Genomic DNA, 27,499 nt, shown 5'->3' with positions numbered 1-27,499 from the left:
AAACCTTGCTAAAATAGTCCTCTTTAAATTTATTATACTTTACTATAAAGCCTAGTGGTAAAATTGGTAAACTTTATTTGAGCATTCCAAATGCATCTCTTTTATCAAGAGGAAACAAAATTCACTTCAAAAATCTGTAAGGAATGTTAGTACCTACAAAATTATTATAGTTGAGTATTATTCAAAGTATACCATTCCCTCTCCAGATTCTGCAGTAGCTTCGAATTTTGCAGTGTATCAAATTCAAAGTCCTACCTACCCTTTCCTTTCCTTAGCCTATTGATGGTTCCCTGATGACATGCTGTGCCTGCTGGTATGCTACCTGTGCTTTTTGGCACAGCTATTCAAACCTCAACAGCTGCATACTGTTGCTTATCCCTCTTATTTGTAGACCAGCCTTGTCCAACAGAAACATGAGAGCATGTGTAATAAGTGAAACTAATTTTAACCATAAATTTGACCCAGTGTATCAAAAATATTGTCATTCCAATATGAAATAAATATAAAAATTTATTACTAAGACATTTTACATTCCTCCCCACCCCACCCCCTAATCTTTAAAATTCAGTAATATTTACACTGAGAACACATCTCTGTTTGGACAAGCCACAATCAGATGTTCATTAATCACTTGTGGCTACAAAACTGTACAGCTCAGTTCTAGCCCTTAGATGAGGCTATCTTTTTAATCTAGATTGCCACTAATTTTCTCATTTAAAGAACACATCATCTTTTTTTATTTGTTCATTATTAAATCAAAACTTGAATCCAGTCACTTCCAACCCACTCTTGACTACTTCCACAAGCTCTTCTCATTGGCTGTCTTGATGTGCTAATCAGACTCCATGCTAGTTTTTAACATAACAAGATCTAATACTGGGGGCAGCATGACATTATTATGGAGGCAGAAATCAAGAAGTACTGACCCTGATTTGTCACTCCAGTCTGCTAGTAAGCTTTCTGATTTTAGATAAAATACTTTCTCTGCACCTTTAAGGGCAAAACTAGATTTTTTTATGGTTTCTTCAGCTCAGAGAATCTAACTAAAAAATCAACTTTAAGTAATTCTTTGGAGGTATGTTATTTTTGAGATTTGATCCAGAATGCTATTTGTTTTTTTCCTGTTGTGTACTTGCATTTGTAACTATCCAGCAGTCTGTCTTGTCTTTGTACCATCTAAAGTGTATTTGTCTTGAGAATACTGTGTCTTGACTTTATTGGACAACTGAGGATCATGGGGTCATGTTATATAAATAGGAAGCTATCAGGTATATATTTTTTATAAGTTCTAATAGACCCTAGGTTTAAAAAAAAATCCCATTTATTCTCATCAACTCAACATATCCCTGAATTAAGTAATAAAATGAAACCAGCACTTTCAGTATACTTGATCAAAAATCATTGTTTGTTGAACTCATCAGCTATTTGCAGAATATTTTTTTTCCTAGAGCAAACAGCTTTAAGTCCATATTGTAAGGATCCCCAAACTAATGAATTATTGAAGCCATACGAAAGCTATCAACTGCAAATTCTACTTCTCTTAGTTTAAGTCACTAAAAATGGAAGAGGTGGGGGTTGGCGAGGAGATGGGCACATTAAATTGCTCTGCTAGCATTAAATCATTAGTCAGAGAAGAAGTCATTCCAGAATGCAGTGTTCTGGATCAATGCTTTGTTGTATGTGGCAGTGGAACAATGTTGACTTAAACAGCTAAACAAGTAGAGAAAACATTGTTCCAGGAATTAGACTTTGTAACCTTAGCTTTGAGGGTTTTCTCAATTTCTCTATGATAAAGAAAACCCCTCTTACTACTCCCTTTGCTCTTAGTAAAAATTGAAAATAAGTGATTTTGATATCAAATAATCCAACATAATATGAAACTGGTCATGTGCTTCGTTTATCCCTTAGTTAAAACTTATCAGTAGCCTGTGTGGAATAAAGGTACTCACCTGGTTTTGACTCAACTTCTGCTAAGAGATCTACTGCTGTGGGGATCATCAGAGTCTCAACTTGCTACCCACTGTGTTGCCGCTAGACAGCATCTTCCTTCTTTTTTCCCTTGGCCTCGAAGGAAAGAGCTGCTTGCCTGCAGTCTTATGTCATCTGAACACATTCCACTCAATACAAAGTAGCAGAAAGTCCCATTGCTAAAGTTTTCAAAAGTCAGAAAGGCAAAGTTTGACTAGAATTTGTTATGTTATAATAATACTACTACTTTTTTTTCCTCTTAAAGATTTTTCTCCAAATAATCTACTTTTAAGCTATACTTAATTCTTTCTGCAGTGTTTTGCATATCTCACTCCTTGCTAAGCACTTACACGTCTTCTCTAGAAAAGCTTACAGTCATACTGAAAAATGACTTCAGAATGGGCAAAAATGGTCATTGAAAGCTTTGTGGTAAAGGCAGACAGGGAAGGGAACTGGTAACCTATTTTGTGCTGCCACAGCTATTCTTGACACCTGGAGCCCTACGCCACACCTTGCCCTGACCAAGTCCACCTTTGAGGTGATTCTGACAGTGGCTGGGAAAAGAAGAAAAACCACTCACATACTGCTTTGTTTCTGCTGCAAAGGGGAGAATGGTAAAATACCCTTGGTATCTTCCTGTTTAAAGACTGCCTGGTACTGAAAGGGATCCAGAGGTCTGACCTGGTCTGTGTGCTGGAGATGAACTTTATTACCATCCCTTAGTAGGGGAAGCTTCAACAAGAAAAAGATCTATTGAAAACATTCCAAGCTGAAATGCAAGACTCTTCTTCACGAAAGATGGTTGTAGGTGATGAGTTTTTAACCTCAAACACATTTGCAATTACCAGGCTTTGATGAATTTAAGAAGTTAGTCATCATTTATACCATGCTTTTTCCTTAAAGGCTTGTTTCTTTTTCAAGAATGATTCCTTTATAAATTGGGGAGTATCTTCAACAGTGGTTTCAACCTGACTATATAATACAGTCCCTTGGGGAGCTTAAAAAAATACCTAGGCTCAACCCATGCTAGACTGGCATTTTGGGCAACTGGGCATCAGTTTTTTTTAAAAAACTTCCCATTGGATTCTAATGTGCGGCCAAGATTGAGTACTTAAAAAATTAATTTGTATTTAAAAAATTTAATAATACTACTTTTTAAAAATTAATTAGATTTAATTTCTAAATCATCATCAACAAATTTGCTCAGTATACGGCCAGTAAGAATGTCTAGCATATATTTCTTGATTATAGCATGTAAAATTTGAAAAGAATTTTTAATAGCATTTTCCAGGCAGTGAAACCAAGCAGTTAAAGTTAGAAATCAGATAAGTGCTCCAAATTTACCAAAAGTGTGAAACTATGCCTGTGCTATATATAAATATGATCAAAGACAAGTTTACATCTATATACATGTTGTGTGCATATATATAATTATTGTTTCAAAAACACTGCAGTTTGTAGCAGTCATGAGCTTTGTATTTTTTTTAATATACCTATATTGTACTAGGTGTACTACCACGTTCTTGAAGCTTATCTCCAGGAAGTATATTATTCTTTTTCAAGAAAAGAATTATAAGTAGGCAAACACTGGAACTGGATATCCCCTCAGTCCCTATTTTGTCATAGGTGCATAATTATGAAGAAAGTCATTGATAAAACAACTGTTTCTTATAATTTCAGAGCAAAATATTTATTTGTTTATTTATTTATTTTTGCAGTGCTGGGGATTGGGCCCAGGGGCCTTGCACATGCTAGGCAAGTGCTCTACACTGAGTTACATCCCTGGTCCAAAAATGAATTAATCTTCTGAAAGAGAACTTATTAAAATAAGCTGGGTTGCTATATTTAGTCCCAAATAAATATAAGTACATATGGAAAAGAAATAATGGGACAGAGTATTTAAATCTGGGGCTTCCTGGGAAATAAAACCACAATTTCTATGTAAGCAACCAGGAGTCATCCAGTTAGCTGAACCTGGAATGTAAAATTGGCCTCCTTCTGAACAAATAAGCTTGAATAAACAGTGGGGAACTACTTGAGTCATTGCATATTATGCAAAAATAAAAAAACAAGAGAAAGGAAAATCTGAGTTTTAAAAAAACCATTTCAGTCTAGTTTTACAAGAATTGTTTAAGGGTCTTGGATATTATCTAGTCCATATGTTGGTAATATGAAGCATTATAACAAAAACTATTCTGGTGAAGAACCATTACAAGTCATCTAAGCTTTCTGTCTCAATTTTCCTACTTTAATGATTTTGGAGCTCTGACTTTTGCTTTTCAATTGTTAAAATAATTGTTGAAATTAGACATTCTAAATTTATCAGGGAGTTTCCTATATAAAATGTATCCAAGCACCAGAGGTTTATTGAACTTTTAAAAAAGTGTTTATGAAAACAGAGCAACAACAATAACAACAACAAAACAGAACAAAAAAGACTCTTCTCAAGCTTGTTTTAATATCCAAAGCTGTAGAGATTCTGTAAGGAGAAAATATGCCTCAAGAACAGTTTTTAGAGGCCTATAATAAGTAAGAAGCTCCCTTTTCTTTTTTAATTTACATAAATAAGTTTGTTACTTATTACTTGTTTCACAAATTTGAATTTCCAAACTAATCTTTAGTAAAGGACATATTTTCTAAGTCCAGCTAAATTCTTCACTTGAATTGGGTTTATACATTTTTAAAAGTCTTGGTAGTTTAGTTCTCTCATTAATGTTTCTCATTTAATTATTATGACATCAAGTAGTAAGTCTAAAAGGAATATTCAAAATTCTCAGTATATTAATTCAATTTGCCTATTTTTCCTTTCGAAAGTAAATATGAATGAGCTTTTACTAAAACTGTTACAGCATTCTTTGAAATTAGTATGACAAGAATAACATTTTCATCATGAATAAATTTTTACAGATGAGCTGAATATATCAATGGAAGAAAAAAAATCTACCTTTTCTTGTTTCCTTTCACAGGCAGCGATACCGTCTTTATCCAAGTTACACTGCCCCATGGCCCAAGTTAGTATATTTGGCTTAAGACTCATAATTCTCGCTTTGGCTTTAAAAATCAAAACAAGTCTCATCTTCCTGCTAACACTCTCCTTGGGTCTGGCAGCACTGGTACCTGCTTGCACTGTCTTGGAAGTGAGGCCTTCACTTGTGCTATCCTTTGATCATAAATGATTTACTTAAGTTTATATACTTTTCATGCTTTTTGTAAAACTACTATTTTCTTTTAGAAGAATATATTAAATAAGTGGCTTCCATATTTAACAATTCCTCTTTTCCAACTATAGAATTATAAATATATTTTAATGCTCAGCTTTGGGGAAAAAAAAGCAAGAGCATGCATGCGCATATGGGAATGCTGGCAGCTACATGTAGTGTCTCGATTATAAAATACACTTAGCCTTGTGACAGTATACCCTGTAGGCAAATAACTGCTTTTGATTTTAGAAGAACTATCTTATATTGTAACTATTTAAATTATAAGGCCTAAATATTCACAGATAAAATAAATTTCCATTGTAGCTATTTGGTTTAATTTTAAAGCAAATTAACAGTTCACTGAATTCCAATATTGTAATTAGTTTAAGCTAACAGGTTAATATTTTTGCCCTTTCATATAATTTCAAAATGTATACAATAAAACATTAATTATAATCTAAATTAACTCTTATAAAGTAGGTGATCAAAATGTTGATCATGTGAATAATACCGGTACATAAAGTATTCTTTAAGTTCTATAATTGAAAAAATAAAAGCTTTAGTACTTAAAGGAATAAAAAGAACCTGCCAAGTATAGTTTTGAATGATTGTCTCTTTAAGTATTCATTCATATCTTTTTAATAGTGTTTATAAATTAGCTAACAATTCGTCTTAAGTGTTGTCTTTCAAAGGGTAATTACTTATGATGACACTATGCCCTGTCACCATATATGTCTATAAGATAGGTTCCAATTAGAAGCTTTACTTACCTCTTTTGTGCCAGTTCACCAACTTATTCTTAAATTGGGTTCACTAGATTTCATGTAAGTCCTGTTTGTATTATCAGATCTGCCCTAGTTATCCTGAGTAGTTCCATCACAGTTAAAATTTTTTGGATTATATATGATGAGCCTGATTTTATTCACACACTAAGGAGAGCCTATACCCAAGCAAAATGAGAGGGATCCTCCCCAGATTTTTTCCTATGCAACCTGTAAAAAGAACTGCTGGGGAGAGACATTTGGGGAAAATGGTTAAGATCAGAAACTCTTTTTCTGAGGACTACCCAGTAAGGGGAGGAAATTTTTATACTAAAAAGGTGAAAAAAAAAAAAAAAATGAGCCCATCACACAGTTGACAAAATTACCATTTCAAAGGTTTTCAAATTACCATTCTAACAGAAATCTGAGAATCAGACCCTATTAAATATTCCAATAATAAATTAATAGTGGGAATGTTATTTTGTTCAAGAAGCAAAATAACCAGGTTTTTTTCTAAAAGTACTGCTAAGAAATTTCTGCATGCTTTTGTTATAGCAATCTGCTTTAGTAAATGTAATACTATTGGGTATTGGTTTATGAAGCTGCTTTTGATACTTCTACACATTTATTTTAATAAATATAAGCAGTTTCCAGCTAAGCCTATTTCAAGAACAAGTGAAATAAAGTTCCCATAAATTTTCTTTAAAATGTAACATCCTACAGGATCTGCTTCAGTGTCATCTATAAGTTTAACCAAGGGCACTGATGAAGTGCCCATCCCCCCTCCTGTTCCTCCACGAAGACGACCAGAATCTGCCCCAGCAGAATCTTCGCCATCTAAGGTAAAGTAGAAAATCTTGTTATCCAGACACTGGAATCGTTAATTACATTATAGTCCATTGGTTATGTCTAGTTTATTTCTCACTCATAGGTTAACATTTCAGAGTGTTTGGGCTTACTAGCCAAAGATTAACTATGGATTCAGTATATGAAATGTTTATTTCTTTTCTTCTAAAGATAGGTATTTGGTATGTTTGTAAAACCCTTATAAACCTATGAGTATTATCAAGGAAAAAAACCAAGTTTTAGTTTATAAAGAAAGAGTAATTTAATCTGAAGCAGTTCTTTAAAAATACACATACACGGGGGAAAAAAAGAGAATTTTGAGTTTTGTGTAAAGAAACATAAGTGAGATTATCTTTTTAGCATATGCTCAAAATCACTTATCTGAGCCTTTTGTTATGCTTCTAAATGGGGGTTTCATGAAAATTCTGGATTGGAAGAGACCCAAAGGCTGTCCAAAGAGTAGAGCACCTGGATTAGTTGAAGACACTGTGCAGAATTTCATGAAATCTTAATATAGCAAAAGTTAAACCTGAAAAATAAATGAGTAATTTATGCTAAATCAGAAATTATGATACATTGCATGATAAGCAAATAGTATGCATACTAGGCAAGTAGTAGCAAACAAAATTTTGAGAACAAATCCAGGTAAAAACATCAGCAAAATTAATTTTTTTTCCTATTAATTGATAGAACATCTCATTTAAACATGGCAAAATTCCCTGTTCCTCATATAATATTCTACCAATAGCATGCTTGAAAGCCCCAACTTATATAATTTTTGTGATACTACATAAATTATTAATAAAAGTGTTTTATTCTTTTTTCATAGATTATGTCTAAGCACTTGGACAGTCCCCCAGCCATTCCTCCTAGGCAACCCACATCAAAAGCCTATTCACCTCGATATTCAATATCAGACCGTACCTCTGTGTCAGACCCTCCAGAAAGCCCTCCTTTATTACCGCCACGAGAACCTGTGAGGACACCTGATGTTTTCTCAAGCTCACCACTACATCTTCAGCCTCCCCCTTTGGGCAAAAAGAGTGACCATGGCAATGCCTTCTTCCCAAACAGCCCTTCTCCTTTTACACCACCACCTCCTCCTCAAACCCCTTCTCCTCACGGCACAAGAAGGCATCTGCCATCACCACCATTGACACAAGATGTGGACCTCCATTCCATTGCTGGGCCACCTGTTCCTCCACGACAAAGCACTTCTCAACATATCCCTAAACTCCCTCCAAAAACTTATAAAAGGGAGCATACACACCCATCCATGCACAGAGATGGACCACCACTGTTGGAGAATGCCCATTCTTCCTGAGTTTCTCTATACTGGGATGTACAGTTTCTTAGCCCCAAATCCATTGCTGGCAATGGATGCACTGAAGGTGCCAGCACTGAGGAGTTAAAATGAGAACTCCAAACACTAATGACTCTACTTCAAGATGCAGTATAAGACAGTTTTAACCTAGACATAATTATAAAACAAAATGGTATTCCAGTTTAGAATATGGAAGGACCGAATGAGAGAAACTGGACAATTGATTGCACCTGAAAATTGAGTGAAGGGACTTTTCCCAGCATGAGTCCTCACTTTGTGAAGTGATCTTTATCATTAAAGGGATGGAAAAAACAGCCTAGTGTCCAGCAGGCCCACAAGATGACAGTTTTTGTAATTCAAAATGTTATGCACTTTTAAAAAAAAAATCTTAAACAGGGATCTTACTATCCTCCTTTGTTTTCCTTTGCTTTACTATTCTACTTTAGAATATTTTCTTAGAAATCATTCAAAGGACTGTGAGGAAAGGCTGTGGTACCTGACCTTGTTGAAATCAAGGCCCAGCACTGTACCACAGTCCTGTTTACAGATTATTACAGTGAAATGAATGGGTACCGAGGCTTCACCAAAGAGGTACTTTTTTGTTGTTGTTGTTGTTTTAAGAATAATTATTCCAATTTTAAGAACATTCCCCACCTCCCCTCCACATACACATACACACACACACACACACACACACACACAATGTGGTGGTGTTGCCTTGAAACATGAGAAGTTTTGTCATTAACATGACAGAAGAACTTTTTTTAAAATGTAACTGTCAAGAGTACTATTTACAGTTAGGAGACTGTTAATCTATGCTAGATTGTCATTCCCCCACCCATCCCCCACAAAAGTTTACTGGTAATCCATTTCCTGGCTCGTGGCTGTCCCTCTAATCATAACTGTGGAAATGCAGGCACTCAATGTGAAATGGAGCACTTGCTGGGCATCACTGACACCATTCATGTTTTACTAATAGTCGAGTAATCAGCATACCTAGAATTACCTTGCATTGCCTAAATCGTGTGTATATAGTGAATGTTATATAATATACCTGGCAGGTCTGTTTTAATTTAATTGAATAAAGATACAAATACTTTGTTTGGCTGGCATATATTAAATTATTATATGGAGAAAATGGTCGATTCTTATTTCTTTCAGTTGAAACACACATGAACACTAAGCATAAAAGCAAGTATTGTGGTACGTCTTGGTTTCAAGTTCTGGATATATGTATTGATCTTAAAGAATGACCTAAAGTTGCAGTTTGGCATGTAGGAAAATATTTGGTTAGAATAGAATGAATATCTTTTAAGCAGAACTTTGGTAGGTTTTTAAATTTCCTAAACAACATGTATACAGTTTGTTAAGGTTTATATTGAACATTCTGGCTTGCTTGAGGTCTTCTGCTTTGTCTGAACTATTCATAATAGAACATCTACCTGCACCATTACTATGGATTATTCATTAAGCATATGTACTGCTCTTCTGAGTCCAATACTTGACTGAAATGCATGCAACTGTTTGAAGAGAAAAAGTTTTTATTTATTAATCTCCACTATAAGGTCTATGAGATGTGCAGTATTCCATCCTTAGAGACATCGGTTCATCAGTATCTGCATGTGTCCTCTGAATAATGAAGCAGCATTTCAGCAGTTCTGTTAACCACACCATTAGACATTTTTAAGAAATGCTGCACCCCAGTGGAAATCTAGTACTTTAATAATTTCCTGTGATATTTATTAGAGCATAAAACATATGTCATGATAGTACAGTATATAGTCCTTTAAGACCAGAAAGTATGTTAATTGCATCACCATTAAGCAGTCCATCCAGTCATGTCCTTTCTTATTTATTTGAAAGGGTTGAATCTTTTTGGTTAATATCTGTACCATTTCCATTATGGTAGCCATTTTTCTCTTTGCAAAATGTTTCCTCTTTTAAATGTCTTAAAAATTAACTTCATATTCCCTCTTGGATGCAAAGTGTCCATAAAACCATTAATTCAACAAATCTTTACCTAAGCCTACTTACTAGTGCTGCTATAATTAATTGTGATACACATTCCAGAATCTATGAGTTTTTATTGGGCCAGCCTAACTGTCCTTAGGATTTCCATTTTTGTGGCTTATTGGTCACTTCTCTTTTTAGTTATCCTATGTATATTCCAAATGAGAACCGGAGAAAAGTCACAGTAGAACCCATTCATATCTCCCTGGCCAGTGTGTTAACCTCTAATAACATGAATGGCCCCTTTTTGACCTGCCCGATGCTACAAAAAGAAAAAACTCAGATTTGAAGTTCTAATCATATTTCTCCCCAAAGGAGACCACTTCACTGTGCAACAGTTTTATATGCATTGTGGATAGAGGATATTTTTATTCTGAAATATAACATTTGAGTAAAAATATTTTCTGCAGTGGTAACTGATTAGAAAAATTCCAATTGGATGCCCTTAGGTGTACATGAGAAAACTGTATCCTTACCACCTTATGTGAAACATTAACTAGCTGACAAATTTATCCTTAATAGTAACTAAAACATACTTAATCAGGGACAAGAAGTGGCGGAAGAAGATAAATGCATCACAAAATTCTACTTTTAAAAATGCAAGACATTACAAGGCAGTCAATGCAGCATGACATTTTGTTAACCATGTTCCAAAATGTGGAAAATTTCTTTTAGAAGTAGAAATATTCCTAAGTGTTTTGTTATTTGGGGAATCACAAAATGAAGGGAATAGATCAAGGCTGAATTTACTTAGTAGGCTCAAAACCAGTATAATAGGAAGGGAAGCTTCTTACATCTAAGCACAGGAATGAATTAGAAGTATATCTTTCTAAATTTATTGAAAGACAGGTTATTTATTCTTCCCAGTTCTCAAAATGTACTTTTAAGACTACAAATGATCAGGAAATATACAAACATTGAAGTTTGTTTGACTTAAGTTTGCTTAATTAAAGATTGTCAGACATCAAATAATGTGTTTAGTAGGTTACTGTTCTCTTAACTCAAGGATATTTTAATGGATCTGAGTTGAGAAAAGAGCAAGCCACCTAACAATCAAATAAACAGTCAAGTACTGTTTCAGTTGAGAGTTATATTATGGTTATGAATTCTTCCTTAACGTTGTTTTCTTCATAAGCCAAAATTACCTTATACAAACCAAAAATTAATTGGTATTATGAACGTGATCTTGTCATAATTCTCAAGTCTAGCTTCAATATTTTATTTCATAGTTTTTGAATATGACAATTTAAATTGCTTTTTTAGCACTCAGCAAAACAAAGGGGGGGGGGAGTTGTCCTGATTAATTACTGCTGTACATATTGAAAACCTTTTTTCCTTCAGATTCAGAAACAATTTAACAGTTAATTTCTTGGTATTCTGCTGCTGTGGATAGGTTTACTTACTGTTTTCAACTATATTGTGTGACTGTTGTACAAGTGTGTAGGTCCTGTTGTATTGCACATTAATCTTTACCAGTAAAAAAACATCACAAGGTTCATATCAGTTTGGCTGAGAGAATTAAGCAGTAAAATTATTTATAAGGGAAAATGATGACTTTATTTGACATTTTTTCTCTTGAAACATCTCATTACTAACTTTTTAAAAATCATTTCCTAATCCTTTATACATGAGCCAGTGAAATATGCTGAGCTCTAGTTAAGAAGCATGAAGTCTACATAACAGATCTAAAGAACAAAAGCACTTGTAACTTCTTTTGTAAATTTCATGCCTTATTTCCCATTTTTGACACCGTAAAGTGCATTTTTTTGTCAACTGTGAGCAAATTTCCCTTTTGCCTTTAATGAAAATAGTGCATTAAGTAGCCAATTGCTGCAAAATTTTAAAGCAAGTTAGCTAAAGGTGGGTCACGTTGGATTACCACTCAAAGAGTCAAGATGCGAAAGAGATGGAAGTTACATGTGGTGTGGCTTAGAGCGCACCTATGCCAGATGCATGCCACTTTCAGTAGCTGCCAAATGTGCCTTTAATTAAGAACATCTCTAATTTTTTTCTTCAGATCAAGTCAGCATTTGGGGGTGGGATTAGGGCAGGGGTCTTTGGGGTACAAATATCTGGTGAACCAACCAGAGAATTTGTTTGTCAAAGTGACATGTATAATTTTAGTTGAGATGTGTCTGTGTATATATATGTGTATTTACCTTTGTTTAGTAGCACGGTTATTTGCTAAAATAATTGTCAAAAATGCTCTGTCAGTCTTACTATGATGTAAGAACAAAGTGTGGTCTATATATCTAATATGGCCTTTGTACCTAACTATGTTCGTAGGTAATCTTTGTACTCTTGTGTGCAGCAGTATTTGGTTTGCGTTTAAAGTGAAAATAATGGCTGTTATTTTTCTGGCATTACTAAGATAAACCGAAAAATAATAAAGAAAAATGCCTTACATAGCCCACAAGTGTATTGTTTTTGCACATATTTATTTTAGAGGAAAGAATGTTTAAAGTTATTGGCAATGGTCATTTAGCTTATTATACTTTCCACATAGAAATATTTTGTATTTTATCATGTTGGGGACACCTTTAGGTTCCATGTTTCATTCTGTGTCAAATCCTACGATATAGAGAGTGGGAGGGCTTTGGGATGAAAATTAGTAAAGTGACCTTGGTATACCTAGGTGAAGTTTCACAGGACTAAGGCAATTGTACTCCTAAAAGAAGTTTAAAACCAGCACAATTCCCTGACAGGCAGCTTTAGCTGGGATCTGCTGGAATGAGGCAGCTTGACTTCTCAGAATTCTTTCTAGGTTTGGCATGAAAAGATAGGATTTAAGGTTTTAACTAAAAAATTGTGCAAACATGAGATCATTCAAGGTGGACTACATAATGTAAAAAAATTAATGAATTCTTAGAGATTCAGACTACTTATTTAAAAATTGGGATAAGTGTGCCCTGGTGAAATGTTCATGTGGCAATTAGTATTTGAGATCATTTGATTTGATGTTGATTCCTGGTATTTGGATGGCTGCTTTTTCAAGAATACTTAAAATTAATTGATTCCCCCCCTCCCCAGTTTAAAGGCACAAAATCATTTATTTTAACAGATTCATTTGTTAAAATAAATTGAAATTCAGGCATGTACTAAATACATTATAGGTAATCAACATAATAGCCATAGGCAAATGTTAACATTGATATTAGTCAAACTAGATTCTGAATTTTCTCCTGAAATGTTACTTTTGAGCTTTAATCAGGTGATTTGCTTTTTTATTTATTTTAGTCATGTTAACCTATCACAGATTAAGGGCACCCAAGTTTCAAGAAAAGCCAGCACCATAGCTGAGCCTGTCTTTTCGCAGATTTCATAAGAGTTCAATTCCAAAAAAATTCCATTTTATGGCCATTCTAACATTTTATTGTTTTTTTCTTAATTTTTTTATAGTTGTAGATAGACAGCATGCCTTTATTTTAATTGTTTATTTTTATGTGGTGCTAAGGCTCGAACCCATGCCTCACATGTGCTAGGTAAGTGTTCTGGCACTGAGCTAAAGCCCCAGCCCACAGTTCTAACATTTTAGCTTGATACTTACTGAGGGCAAAAAAAATGATAGACTATTTAGAAGCTAGTGTCTCTAATAACTCAATAAAGGTAAGAATCGATGTGGTAGAGTAAGCAGGTAACATTGAAATCCTACCTTCTGACACTGTTTCCATTACTTACTATATGAGTGACTTTGAAGACCTTATTTAATCTATTTTTTGTCAATAGGGTGGGTGGGGGTTTTGGTAAAGTGCTTGCCTGGCATGTATAAAGCCCTGGGTTTGATCCTCAGCACCAAAAAAAAGGGGGCGGGTAGGCTGGGGAAGGTGATAGACTTATTTAGGACTTTTATGAGGTAACTTGAAAACACAATGCTTTTCACATAGCAGGTGCTTAATAAATAGTAACTAAAGTTATGAGAGACTTTTTTAAAAGTTTGTCTGCTTGGGCTGGGGATGTGGCTCAAGCGGTAGCGCGCTCACCAGGCATGCGTGTGGTCCAGGTTCAATCCTCAACACCACATACAAACAAAGATGTTGTGTCCGCTGATAACTGAAAAATAAATATTAAAATTCCCTCTCTCTCTCTCTCTCTCTCTCTTTGTTTAAAAAAAAAAAGTTTGTCTGCTTTTAAATAACTTTTAAAAGGTTGATGGTTTATCCTAAAGTGTCTATGCTTTGACTCTTTATAGCTTCCTTTGCTGTTTGTCTTCATTTAAATGGGTTTTGAATGACCTTAATAAGTATTTGATAAGGGATCATGTAAACTATTCAATAGTCAACAAACATTTATTGTTCCAGGTACAGTTCAGATGTTAAGAATACAGCCATGAACAAAAATCCATTTCACCATGGGATTTATAATCTAATGAGAAGATACAGATAATAAGCATAATAAATAGGTTATATTACATATTAGAATGTTATAACTGTTATCAACAACAAGAAGGAAGAGGAATAAGGTGACTGGGAATGTGGGAGACAAGGAAGGTGAAATTTAAATGGGATGGTCAGAGTCTGCCTCACAGAGAACATGACATAAATAAAGACTTGAAGGAGGTAAAGGAATGAGTATCTGAGAGAAGAATATACACAAGGATCAGCCAGTTCAAGAGGCCAGAGGCAGAAGCATACTTGATATATCTTGAGAATCAGTGAGGCTGCTTTTGTCAGGAGAGAAATGACTATGGATGGTCTAGAAGAAGTTGCCATCAGAGGTTTAAGCAGGTCCCAGTCACTTAAAGCTTTAAAAGCCCTTATCATGACTTCGACTTCTGTTTAGAGAAACAAAGTCCTTATGGGGTTTGAGCAGAGGAGTAATGTGATTTGATTTACTCTGGATGTTGTGTTGAGAATAATTAGAGATTAAAAGCTGGAATAGGGAGTCCAGCTCAACAGAACATGATTTGGAACAGTGACAGCAGTGGAGGTGGTAAGAAGAGGTCAGAGTTTGGTTATATTTGGAAAACAGCCAGTTTGCTGCTAGACTGATTGTGGGATAAAAGAACTGTCAAGGATAACTTCAAGGTTTTTGGCCAGAACAACTGGAAGGATAAAGTTATTATTAACTGAGGTGAAAAAGATATGGTTAAACAAAAAGGATTGGACACATTAAGTTCAATGAATAGATCAGAAATCTTAAGTCAAGAAGGCACTTAGAGATGTTACCATGGAGCTTGGAAAAGAGATCTAGGCTAAAGATAAAACTGGCAGTGACTTTAATAAAGACCATATTTTAAAGCAAGCAGAATGGATAAGATCACAAAGCAAGAGAGAATAAACTGGCAAAGGAAGAGCACTAAGCAAAAGAGAGCCCTGGGGGTACTCTTGCATCAAAAGGGGAAGAGGAAGCAGCACCAAAGAATGAAGATGAAAATCAAGAGTATGTTGTATCTTTAGGGCCTAATAAAGAAATTATTTCAGAAGGAAAAAGTGATCAAATGTTACTTGCTAAGGAAAGTAAGATGACTGAGGATGGACAGTGTTTGGCCATGTAGAAGTTGTCAGTGATCTTGACATAAGGAGCTGGCCCAATGACGTGGGCAAAAGCCTGGGCCTAGAAAGTTTAATAGCACAGGAGCACAACTGAAGTAGCTGCTGCTTTCAAGTTTTACAATAAAGAAAAGCAGTGAACTGGAATGAAGCTAGAATAGTCCAGAGAAAACAGGTTTGTATGCAAATGGACTTGCCCCAGATAGAGGAAAACGTGATAATGAGGCTAGGAAATGGAAACAACTCAAAAGCACAGATGGTATCCTCCAACAGTGCTTTACAGTAGATTCTACTGTCTTCAGGTGCATAGGTTTATGTACATGAGAAAGAAACACAACACATTGTTTTCCTGCTAGAATTAAGAGTATTTAATATTACTGTGTCTGAAGGGAATGAAGGCAAGATGATAAAAATATCTCTATTTTACAGATAAGGAACAAGTTTAGATGACTTAAGGATTATGCACTAAGCTCTATAGAAAAAAAGTTATGTGATTTGAGGATTAAAATATTAACTATTTTAGCCCGGCATGGTGGCACCCGCCTGTAATCCCAGCCACTTGGGAGGCTGAGGCAGGAGAATCTCAAATTCAAAGCCACCTCAGCAACTGCGAGGCGCTAAGCAACTTGATGAGACCCTGTCTCTAAATAAAATACAAAACATAGGGCTGGGGATGTGGCTCAGTGGTGGAGTGCCCCTGAGTTCGGTTCCCAATACCCCACCCCCCAAAATTGACTATTTTGAACATCTAACAACTTCTCAAAAAGTTATTTTTAGCATTATCTAAATTCATATCTTTTCTATATTTTCAAAACACAAGTGTAGTATCATGACACATTAATTTCTATTTTTTCCCCTTAAAACATATAGGTCTCCATCAGTTTTCTCTACCTAATTTTAACCCATGTCTCTTTTGCTATCTCATCCTTCCTTTTCTCTCAGTCCCTCCCCACCATGTGACTTGCTGGCCTATATGCCATAAATATCAAGATGCTTAGTGGCCAAGAGTGCTGCATTCACATCTTTAAATCATCTTTCACAATATAAGAATTCCAACTGTCCTGAAAGCCATGGGTTTTTTTAATACTCAGGAGGGAAGTTATTAATGGTGATGTTTCAAGAAAAAGTTTAGTCTGAAAACTAGACAATTTTATTATACAACTCAAAGACATTTGTCATTTTAAGTGCGTGCAATCAGTTCTCTGTAATATGCCACTTCATAAAATACACTTCAATTTTACCACTTCATAAAATACACTCACCATGTGTGTGTGTGTGTGTGTGTGTGTGTGTGTGTGTATATATATATATATATATATATATATATATATGTATTTTTTTTTTTTTTAAATAAAAATCTTGCTGTATAGGATGGTAAAGGTTACAGCTGATGGGGCTGGGGTTGGGCTCAGTGGTAGAGCATTTGCCTAGCATGTGTGAGGCCCTAGGTTCAATCCTCAGCACCACATAAAAATAAATAAATAAATAGTACTATGTCCATCTATAGCTAAAATACTAAAAAAAAGTGGGGGGGGGGCTACAGCTGATAAATTTAAGAATGCAAAAATACTCACCTGGGTTTCAACAAACTTATTAGTTTTTTGTGCCTCAGGTCTAACCAACCTCCTGTCCTAAAATTCAATCTATGACAAGAATCCTGACATTTGCATATCAGATCATTCAATTTACTGGACTAAGAAGTAGTGGCTCTAAAATTTCAGTGGACCAAAGAAAATAACATGTTAGAGTTCATTTAAAATGCAGATTCCTGGGACTGAGACTAGGTCAGTGGTACAGCACTTGCCTAATGTTGATGAAGCCCTGGGTTTGATTCCCAGCACCACAAAAATAAATAAAGTGCAGATTCCTGGGCCCGGTCCTCAAATGTTCCTAATAAAATGGGACTAAAATAGTGCCCAGGAGTCTATATTTTACAAGGGCTCTCATGGAGAAGGTAACATGAGTAAAGTCTTGAAGGAGGTGAAGGGATGAAACATGGGGTATTACAGAAAATGCCCTTCAAAGTGCTTCCCTGACATTCTAGTTTCAAGTCTTAGATTAGTTTAATATATCTGTTATATACAGAATAGCCCACTAGAGAGAACCTTAGGAGTACACAAATCCGTGCTTCTCAAAGGTTCTAATTCTGAAGTCAGAGAAACAAGACGGTCTTGCTTGGATCTGCATGTAGATCCTGCAAGGTTACAGAAGAGACCTATCATAACTCCCTTGCCTGTGTAAAAATTTCCATCTTTTGGTGGAGTGCTTCTTTCTGTTCATCAACCCAAACACTTCCCAAAGATATCTGTGGTCTCATGTGTAAACTGCATTTCTCCAGAGGACTGGAGTTCACAGATTAACAACTGTCAAACTCCCATACTGACTTTCATCCCTAATGCCATATTACATTATATATCATTACTATCACTAATCATCCTGTCTCCTCAATTTATAGTACTACCTAGAAAGATTATATAAAATAAGTTAGAACAACAAAAAAAATAGCAAAGTTTTTTTTAATTGGAGAGATGTTTTCTAATGCTAGGTGCTGTGAAAACAGCAGCAGTGTCTTTAACTGCTTCTGAAGACAACTATATTTTATTTGTGACTTTTTTTCCTTTAAAAAAGTAAAAGGCCAAAGATAAAGTATGAACCCTGAGGCTCTTTGTCAAATCAAGAGTACTATTTATTTTCTGTATCACTCTACCTATTATAGGACCACCATGAAAGTTGGCATCAAGCATTTATTGAGCACCTACTATGTACTTTTCTAGGAGTGGAGGAGAATTAAAAAAAAAAAAAAAAAAGATATGGCATAGTCCCTTGAAAGAACTTGCATTCCTAATGGGAAGATAATACAAATACATCAAAAGATAAACTAGTCACACCACAAGAGGTCACAAAAAGATGAGGGGGCTTAAATTGGATTTTAAGATTAACAGAGAAACAGCAGCTAGAGAAAAGGTATGAAGCAAGAGTGAGCCTGGGCAACGTACATGGTTTACTGAAAACAATAGAAGCCCAGTTAAGATAACTTAGTTTACCCAGAACAGCAAAGTATGAGATGACAGTGAGAAAGAAAACTAGCAGCCATACTATAGAGAGACAAACTTAAATGTCAAGTCAAGGAGTTTAGTTGATAATACAAGAACAGTCAAAGAGTTTCACATTGAGCAGTATTTCAGAATATTTAGTGTGTTAGAAACATAGGAGTGGGGGCAGAGTGCTTGTATGCAATTAGAAAACTACCCCCCAAAATGCAAATTTCAGGAGACAGAGACCTAAAATAGCATAATTATTACTAGTTTCATTGGTTGACTTCATAAAATACAACTAAATTGAGCTGTGCTATAAATGTAAATCAAGATTTTTCAGAGGATGCTATCAAATGAAATTTGAGATGGGTGTGATTTTTTTTAAACCTTCCTAGTAACTGACCATTTTGATGAGAAAACAGGATATAAAAGGGAAAGGCATTTTACTATTAATTACATTTTATTTAAGAGGTCATGACTTCTATTTTCATGTCCAGTTGATCTGGCATTGTGCTTTTCAAGCACTGCCTCAAAACAGTTTGGCCTAATAATTTCAAATTAATCCATTAATTTATTTTTTTCTTCGGCTATGCTGCGGATCAAACCCAGGGCCTCACACATTTTAGTCATGTGCTCTACCACTGCTACATCTCGAGCCCTTTTTAATTTTAGACAAGAACTCACTAATTTGCCCAGACTGGCCTTGAACTTGATATCTTCCTGCCTCAACCTCCTGAGTAGTTAGAATTACAGGTGTGTGCCTTAATGACCAGGTTGACTTAAATTTAATGTTGCAAACTTCAAAAACTTGGCAGTGATTCTTAACATGTTCCAGAAACCTACTGTTCAAGCTACTAATGTTGCTAATTAATTGCCAAAGAGAAGTAAAGTTGTAATACTTAGAAATAAAACATCCCCTATTTTATCAAACAGTGCATTCACAGAGGAACATGGTTGAAGAAGTCAGGTTGAGTACTAAGATTCTGAATGTACATAAGTCAAATACTCCTAATTTTTTATAGGTAACTGACTAGGAATGGAGACAAATATTTTAAATCTATTTTTTTATTATCATGGGCATATCAAGGACACCAGTCATTTGGGCCATGTCCATAAGGAAACAGCACATTTTACTACCCCAGAACCAGGAAGACATTCATTGCATTATGATTCCTTTATCTGATCTATAAGAGCTTTGTGTCTTTACAGCTTCTGCAAAAGTTAGGTACTGCATCCCTGAGTTTTCATTATGACCTGGTGTTTGTAGTAACCACTATGTGTCTACTGTTAAAGTACTATTGCTGTTGCCACCTTCTGTCCAGACTGAAGAAAGTCTTTTTTAAAGGATGTGGCTAAATCAGTGCTCTTTTCCTAATCCATCTGATCATGAGTGTGTGCGACACTTAGGATCACAGGTGGATCTGGAATACTGAGTACTCAACAATACAAAGACTCTGGATTATTCCCAACCTCAGTACAATCCATACAAGGGAAAAATGTGGGGCTTTTTTTTTGTTCCCCAGCTACCCAGTGTCTACATTGTTCCCATTACTGTTTTCCATTACCACCAAACAAGTTTGAAGATCAAGTGTCTTTAACCTTTGAACTTTTTTGTATCATGGCTTAAGCACAAATTCTTCATAACTCAGATTTGCAATATGTAAAATATAGTTGTGTTAATTAACCTGCTTTGTTTTAAGGGCTGTTACCTATTGCCTTAGGGGTTCTGAAGACATATGGCAAGACACAGTTGGCCCCTAGCAGTGTATATTAATCTAAGCACACTAGGATGCATTAATAAGCTAAATGCCTAGGAAACACAAAATTCACATCCCTGTGAAATATGAACATGCTCAATGTTATACTTGGGGAATGACTTCAAGGTGCAAGGTTTTGTTCTTACAAACATTTATTTTCCTCCAAATTGATTGTGTTTTTCTGTAATGATATGAAAAGTCTTCATTCCCTTTTCCCAAGTATTGAGTTTCAAAAAGCCAGGTCTTAACCATACACTAATCTTCATCTCTTCAATGTCTTGTATGTTGTTAGTTTCATATGTAAGTATTTATATTGGTTTTCCTCAGGGATTTATACATTGATATATATATTTTATGTATATATATATATATATATATATTCCTACACAGATATATACAAGCTTTTTATCCTCATCTTACCACTTGACAATACAACTTTAAATATGTTTTACACAGCTGTTCCTTGGTCAAGGTCATTTGCAAGAGCAAGTCGGTTTCTGAAGAAATCTTGTTTGGTGGGTGAAGGATCCATTGAGGGATTCTCATTAGTTTTTTCCCTGTATTCTGATCCACTGGACCTAAAATCTCAGCACACAGATAAAGTACAGGTTGATTTGGTTTAAATTGTTTTCAAATATTTTATCTATCCAAATTGTTTTGCATTTGTAAAACAATTGTCTCCTAGATCTGGAAAAATTTTTACTCCACTGAATTTCAAGACTCAGGATATGTGATCTAAAATTTGCAGCAAACATAAAAAAGATAATATCTTTCTAATAGCTTTAGGGAACAATTGTGACATCTGTATATGTCCATGTAAGATACCATGTAATAACATTATAATAGGGCTCAGAGAATTGAAAAAAATCCTATTTTTGATTCATCGAGGTAACTACTCCACAAATTACCAAGGCCTCGAAATTAAAATGGACAGAACTCATCGTTCTCAACAAAGTTTATCAAGGGCCTTTACTGAGTCTGGGCATTACATTACAAACTCTTGCTTTTGCTGGTTTTCATTTTTAAATAAAAGATTTATTGAAGCCAACCACACATATATGCTACATTTGGTAGAATCCATAAATAAGTACAGTAATCAAATTAAGAAAATACTATAATCTCAACCACCACAAAGGAGACCAAGGCCAATCAATAGTCAACAACTCAAATCAGTCCATTTGAGTCCCCAGTCGAGGGTGCATTCTTCCTTTTATCTTGGGTAAGCCAGTTGGGCAATCCATTCCAGCTCTGTACCTTCTCCAGTTTGTTCATGTCAGAAGTCCCTGCAGGGAGGAGGCTTTCTGGAAATAACCTCTGATAAGATAGATGAGGCCCTCTCACTAGCTTAAACTCTGATGGGTGACACTAGCCCAGTAACAAAGAGCTAATACCAAAGACAATAAGCAGGATGCATGAAAGTGATGCTAGACGTGAAGTTCTTTGTGCAAAGCGCCTATACAACTGAACAAGTTCTCCATATGCTGATGCTCAGTCAGGTTGCTTCCACTATCCACTAAGAAGGACAACTGGCCTCCAAGTTCTTTCACTATCATTGGTATGTTATTGTTGGGTCCTTATTGTTGTTATTAGGTAAGTTAATTATGACTCTATTATTATTTCCTGAATTGGGAAGAATTCTATCCCTTTACATTATTCAAGGAAAGAAGTTGGATTGACACAGACTAAAATCCTGATGCCTAGAAACCTGATAACTGACTAGATATTTTCACCTTGATATTTGGTATCACAGATGAAGCCACAGCTCCTCTTACTTCTATCTGGTAAGGAACACTTTTCCACTGCATCCCAGCAAAGAAAGAAAAAAACTATTCTATCAATTCCAGTATATCTGGATGTTTATCAAATAAAATGATTCTTACTGGGTGAAGTTCTCTTTTTCAGGCATCCCCACTGAACTCTCCCATAAAACAGACGTCACATGCCTTTCCCTAAAACTCCAGTCCTTATCAGAACTCCTGCCTACGCCCAGTTCAAATCATCCCTGATTAGTATAGCTAGACCCCAAAAGTTAGGAAAATATGTTTTTAACCATTTCATTATTTCCCTATATATCTTCTGTTGTTTAGAACACTAGGAATTCAGCGGTAGGAAGGTGGGATTTGAATTGGGCTGTTGTTTCTTTTTTTGGTATCAGGGATTGAACTCAGGAGCATTTAACCACTGAGCTACAACCCGAGCCTACAAGTTTTTTATTTAAAGACAGTATCTCACTAAGTTGCTTAAGGCCTTGTTAAGTTGCTTAGGGCCTTGTTAAGTTGCTGAGGCTGGTTTTGAACTTGCGATCCTCATGCCTTAGCCTCCTGAGCTTCTGGGATTATAGGCAGGCGTGTGCTGCTGTTTCTTCTAAATTGTTCCCACCTCCCCCATCACACTTTCTCAGCAGAAAGTTATTAATCAAAACAAAATCTTCACCTCACATTTCCCCTTATCTATATCTGATCTCTCCAAAACCCAACATGTCACACTTTGATGTTCCAACATGCAACTGTTTAGTGTTTACCTGGAAATGGGAAAGCTTTGATGTCACCACCAGCCCCAAGGACCACAGAAATCTTCACCAGTTGAGTTCCCATTTCTGAAACAAATGCCAAAATCGCCCTGTCTAGTTTTTAAAGTCCACAAACTCAGCTTAGTTGTTTTTTTTTTTTTTTTTTTTTTTTTTAACTACTCTTCTCACAAATTGTAGCTTCCCTGGGTCTCTAGTACCTGAATGTCTTTGCATTTCTTATACTAACTAACTAACCATTAACTAAAGGCTAACTTACTAATCCTTTTCAAAATCTGATATTCTAATGTAGCCATGACTAGAAACTCATTTTCATCTTTTTTACAGATAATTTTAACTGCCCTCTTAAAGATGCTTAATATGTGCTATAAGAACACCTGTACTCTTCCAAAGGCGTCACTATTAGACTCTGAAGTAATGTACACCTAAAGTACTAGGAAATGACCTTCAGAGTTTAGGAGAAAGAGTCAATATATCTACTTTTATTTTCTTTCTCTGTAAAACATAGAAATGGCTTTTGAGCTTCTGGAGCTGTCTTGGCTAACAGCAGAACAGATCTGAGCAAAGACTTGCTAGGGAAGGGAAATGGCTCCCAATACATCACATAGCCAATTCAAGCATTTGGTAGAAAGAGGAAACAGAAGAGACTCATTGGTAACTTTCCTTCCATTCAAGTTACAGAGACAAAGAAAAGCACAAGTCAGGTAGATCAGTAAGTATAGATTTGCTACAGGTAAATCTGGAAAGCTTATTTGGTTTGGGGAAGGGAGAGGAGTGGTTCTATGACATAGAACCTCAGACTTTAGAAGAGATTGATTCTCTGATTGGAAAGACTATTCTTCCTAAAAGTTTCAGGAGACATGTATAGGGAGAAGAATGCAGGGGGACTGGTGGGGGAGCACCTATCCTATTGGACAAATCGGTCATCCCTGATAATCAAGAAGGTATCAAATGAGCATTCACGTTGTTAGTTGTTGTTGTTTTCCCACTATGCAACCTTCTTCAGTGCCAACAGCCTACAGGCACAGAGGGCCAGAAATGGTTCAGGGCACAGTTTGTTCTGGCATGGGACACTATGAGAGTAATGAATATTTTTGAGTGCTTATTAAGTGCCAATAACACTTATTAACTTGAAGCTAGATTACCTTTATATTGAACTTTAAGTTCCTAATGGGCAGGAACTATTTCTTTTACTTCTTTTGTACTGGACAAAACCTAGTATACTTAAGATCCTTAATTTAATAATGGATTTCAAATGACTTATTGAAAAAAATATTTATTATCAGGATTAAGTAGTATCAAATGTATATCCCTTCAACCATCCCCTTCAATTTTAAAATTATATAGGAGATGAAATGAGATATAAGAATCTTGAAGTGGGTAACAATGGGTGTGGGAATTGTGGTGAGCTTTAAGGAGGTAGAGAAGAAAATGAAGATAAAATGATAAATTGATTCTTTGACAGTCCTGATTTCTATTACATGATCTGTTCCTCAGCTAAAGCTGAGCATATATAAAAACAGTTGAAAAGATGACAGAAGAAAAGAATTCACTGATATTCAGTTATACAGGACCCTGTAGAAGTTCTCTCCCAGTGTATGATTAAGAAAATAGAGGGCTGGGGATATATCTCAGTGATAGAGCACTTGCTTAGCATGTACAAGGCCCCAGATTTGGTCCCCAGTACTGGGTAGGGTGGGGGAAGAAAGAAAAAGAGGGAAAAATAGATTTTTGATATGATTGATAGAAAAATAGTAATGACTCTAAAGCATGTAAGTTATAAAGTGCTAAAAAGGAAGAGAATGGGGGAGGAAATAGAATTAATTATTTGGATGCTGTATTCCATTTTCCCACCCACATTTGAAGATAAAAAGATAAAGTACCATCTACATTTCTTACCCCTGAACTGTCTTACATAATTCTCTTCCCACTGCCACACTCCCAACCAAGAATACTGTTTACCTAACTGCAAGATTTACATATAAAGATGAAGTAGCATTTGCCTGAGCCTTCACAATAAGCTAGGTTAAAGTCTTTGACAGTCTTCATTAGATCCTTCTAGAAGTGATAGTTTGCCTTCTGTCCTGCTTAAAGGCAGGGGAAGAAGTGTTCAGTCCAGCATCAGCCTTTCACATTAGGCTTCTAAGAATCTTCATTTTAAAATGTTTAAAGTCACTTAATATTTTCAAACTTTAAGATATATAGATTTATTTTGATCAATTCTGGACAGCTTTCAGGGACATGTGACCTGGTATCTACCCAGGACAAATATGCCTGAGATGGAAACAATCAGAGGGTCATCCTTGTCCCCAGTTATCGTGGGCATTTTTCAAGATTTTTTTTATGATGTCAACTTGACTTTCCCTTTTGAATCCTTGTGGGTATGAGTCTCAGAGGGAAGAGAACCCTTTCTCAGGTTTTCTGCTGCATCTGGCTCCATGCCTAGCTTCATCCCGAAGCAGCATTCTGGGTGTGTGGGGCCACCAGCCAAACAAGCCCCTATGGAACAAAAAGTGTGTCAGTGTAGACAAGAATGAGCCTCCAAAGGGCTGTAGGAGAGGAAGGCAATGAGCCCCAGAAATGACACAGCAGCTTCACTGGCCCTGGCCCATGTGGACCTATGAGACCAAACTCTGGAGTGGTTCCAGTACCAGGCTTAGCTACCTTCTTAAAGTCACTGGACTTGCTGCCAGTCTGATTTCCTGACACATAAGTGGTGACTGGGCTAAATGTCTCTTCCTAGTTCCTTCCAGTACCTGTCCACATGCCTGAGTTCAGAGTACAAGTTCCTATGCAATTGGCTGGGATCATGTCATTCAAGATCCTATACAAATGTCTGGAATAGTGCAGGCATAGAAGATGCTGTGTTCTCATCTGAGTTAAAAGGTACTAGCACTTCTGTGCTATGCTGGGGTCTCCCTGCCCCTTCTTTCTATAGTATCATATTTTAGCATGGTCCATAATGGACATTCCATGGTTCTCAGATGAAAACACTCAGGAGAAGCTACTTAAGTTGCTTCTTTATCCCATGCCAAGTCACCAAAGTGCCCACCATGGCACCCTAAGCACAAGGCCATGCCGGCATCACCTGATGGTGCTGACTGTCCTAGTCCAGAGCTACCAAGCCAGTAAAGCCTGCCAGAAGAGTTATCTGTATGGCTCCACCTTTACTTCCTCTCATATAACACTCAAGATTTAAATATAAATGACAGTTCCAGTATTGTTGACAGTAATATGACTGATACAGGCTGATCTATGAGAAAGGGAAAGAAGATTAAGGGAATATATTGGCCATATCTAAAGAGAATCCCAAAAAGCTGCAAGAGAACTAAAAGCAATTAGCTAACATGAATTTAGAGAGCCCAAAGCAAGTCCTCAACATTATATAAATGTCTATGGGGGAGGAGCTACAAAAAAGATAAAACCTGGCCTTCTATGTGATGGATCTTTAAAATTAAAGTTTTAAGATTAGAATTATAAGTTCAAGGCCACATTCACTTCTTGTTTCTGGTGACAAAATGATGTGATTACTCAGACTGAGCTACAACAAAGTCAAACCAAACTAGAAAGGACTGGTGATTTCCTGAGCAATCTCCTACCCAGTGCAGGGAGTCCTTTCATAGTATCCCTGAGCAGTCACCCTGCTTCTACTTAAGAGAATCCACTCTTTCATGAGGTCACCAGCTCCAGTTATAGGTACATTTTAGGAATCTCTCCTTTTCACCCACGGCTGCTATTCCTGCCCTCTGGATACAAAGAGGTCAAGTCCACTCCCTTTGTCTCATGTAACCAGAAGAGCATATTTTTATATTTCTCTGATAAACAGAAATTTGAAAAGGAACCAGTGGTGAATCTATTTCTCATTGTTTTCTAAGACAGTAACCAGTCAGTATAAATGGTAGTGAGCAAAAAGTGACTGTTTCAGGAATACCATGGTTTGAAAAAAAAGAAAAAGAATAGGCTCAAGAAGTGCCTTTAGGAATCTGGAGTCCCTTAATCCCAAGTTCAGACTGGAAAGCTATCAAACTTGACAGAAGCAGGCATTAGGCCAAGAAAGATCTAAGTCTATTATCCTAGAAAGAATATACAATTCTTGACGTTTCAACCCCTGAATAAAGTGTCTTGAGGATCCAGCAGCAGTCATGCACACATTGGGCTGCCTTAACAAAACTGAAAAGGGACTGTAGGGCTGTGGTTAACTGCAGAACTGTTCTTCCTCTTCCTCTTTCATCTAGTAACAATAGGCAAAGACCAACAATTGGAGACCCACTGATCTTAGTACTATCCTCCCTTTGTGAAATTAAGCAAACCATAAAAAAAAATCCATACTCAATGTCTGCCCCTCTTCTCCATCTAAGACCATGATCTAAATCAGCCAATAACCTCTATCTTCAAGGAAAAAATGATTTTCCAGCAATTCTCCAAAGGCAACAACAACACCTCTGTTTAACTTTTCAAACAACAAAATATGAAGACTTGCTATTAAAAGTGAATGCAAAAAATTTCTACCAAGAGAAAATAAATAGCAGGGAGATCTCCCTAAAGGAAAGAGAGGCAGACCTAAGGAACAGTAGAGATACAA

The 27,499-nt window shown here is 36.0% G+C and overlaps 2 protein-coding genes across 6 annotated transcripts in view; one reads left to right on the top strand and one right to left on the bottom strand.

Annotated features, from left to right (window-relative positions):
- The window catches only part of Sos1 (SOS Ras/Rac guanine nucleotide exchange factor 1), a 169,332-nt gene that overhangs the window by 107,252 nt on the left and 34,581 nt on the right, over positions 1–27,499 (top strand). For 2 of the 4 annotated variants that reach the window (XM_071601516.1, XM_071601514.1), the window contains exons 21-23: positions 4,935–4,979; positions 6,653–6,771; positions 7,605–12,525. The exons of 1 other annotated variant lie outside the window; for it this stretch is intronic. In XM_071601516.1, the coding sequence (XP_071457617.1) occupies positions 4,935–4,979; positions 6,653–6,771; positions 7,605–8,099 (659 nt within the window). In that variant the 3' untranslated portion in view covers positions 8,100–12,525. Of the gene's footprint in view, positions 1–4,934; positions 4,980–6,652; positions 6,772–7,604; positions 12,526–27,499 lie in introns of those variants that run through there. One more of the 4 variants, XM_071601515.1, reaches the window with a different exon arrangement.
- Positions 20,214–27,499, bottom strand: part of Arhgef33 (Rho guanine nucleotide exchange factor 33) — a 47,692-nt gene continuing 40,406 nt past the window's right edge. Inside the window, exon 16 of one of the 2 annotated variants that reach the window (XM_027934614.2) lies at positions 20,214–20,968. In XM_027934614.2, the coding sequence (XP_027790415.1) occupies positions 20,839–20,968 (130 nt within the window). In that variant the 3' untranslated portion in view covers positions 20,214–20,838. Of the gene's footprint in view, positions 20,969–22,758; positions 22,987–27,499 lie in introns of those variants that run through there. The other variant, XM_027934615.2, reaches the window with a different exon arrangement.

This window comes from Marmota flaviventris, chromosome 14 (assembly GCF_047511675.1).
Source record: "Marmota flaviventris isolate mMarFla1 chromosome 14, mMarFla1.hap1, whole genome shotgun sequence".
Lineage (NCBI taxonomy): Eukaryota > Metazoa > Chordata > Mammalia > Rodentia > Sciuridae > Marmota > Marmota flaviventris.
Note: the sequence above shows the minus strand (reverse complement) of the source record. Positions and strands in the feature narration are given on the sequence as shown.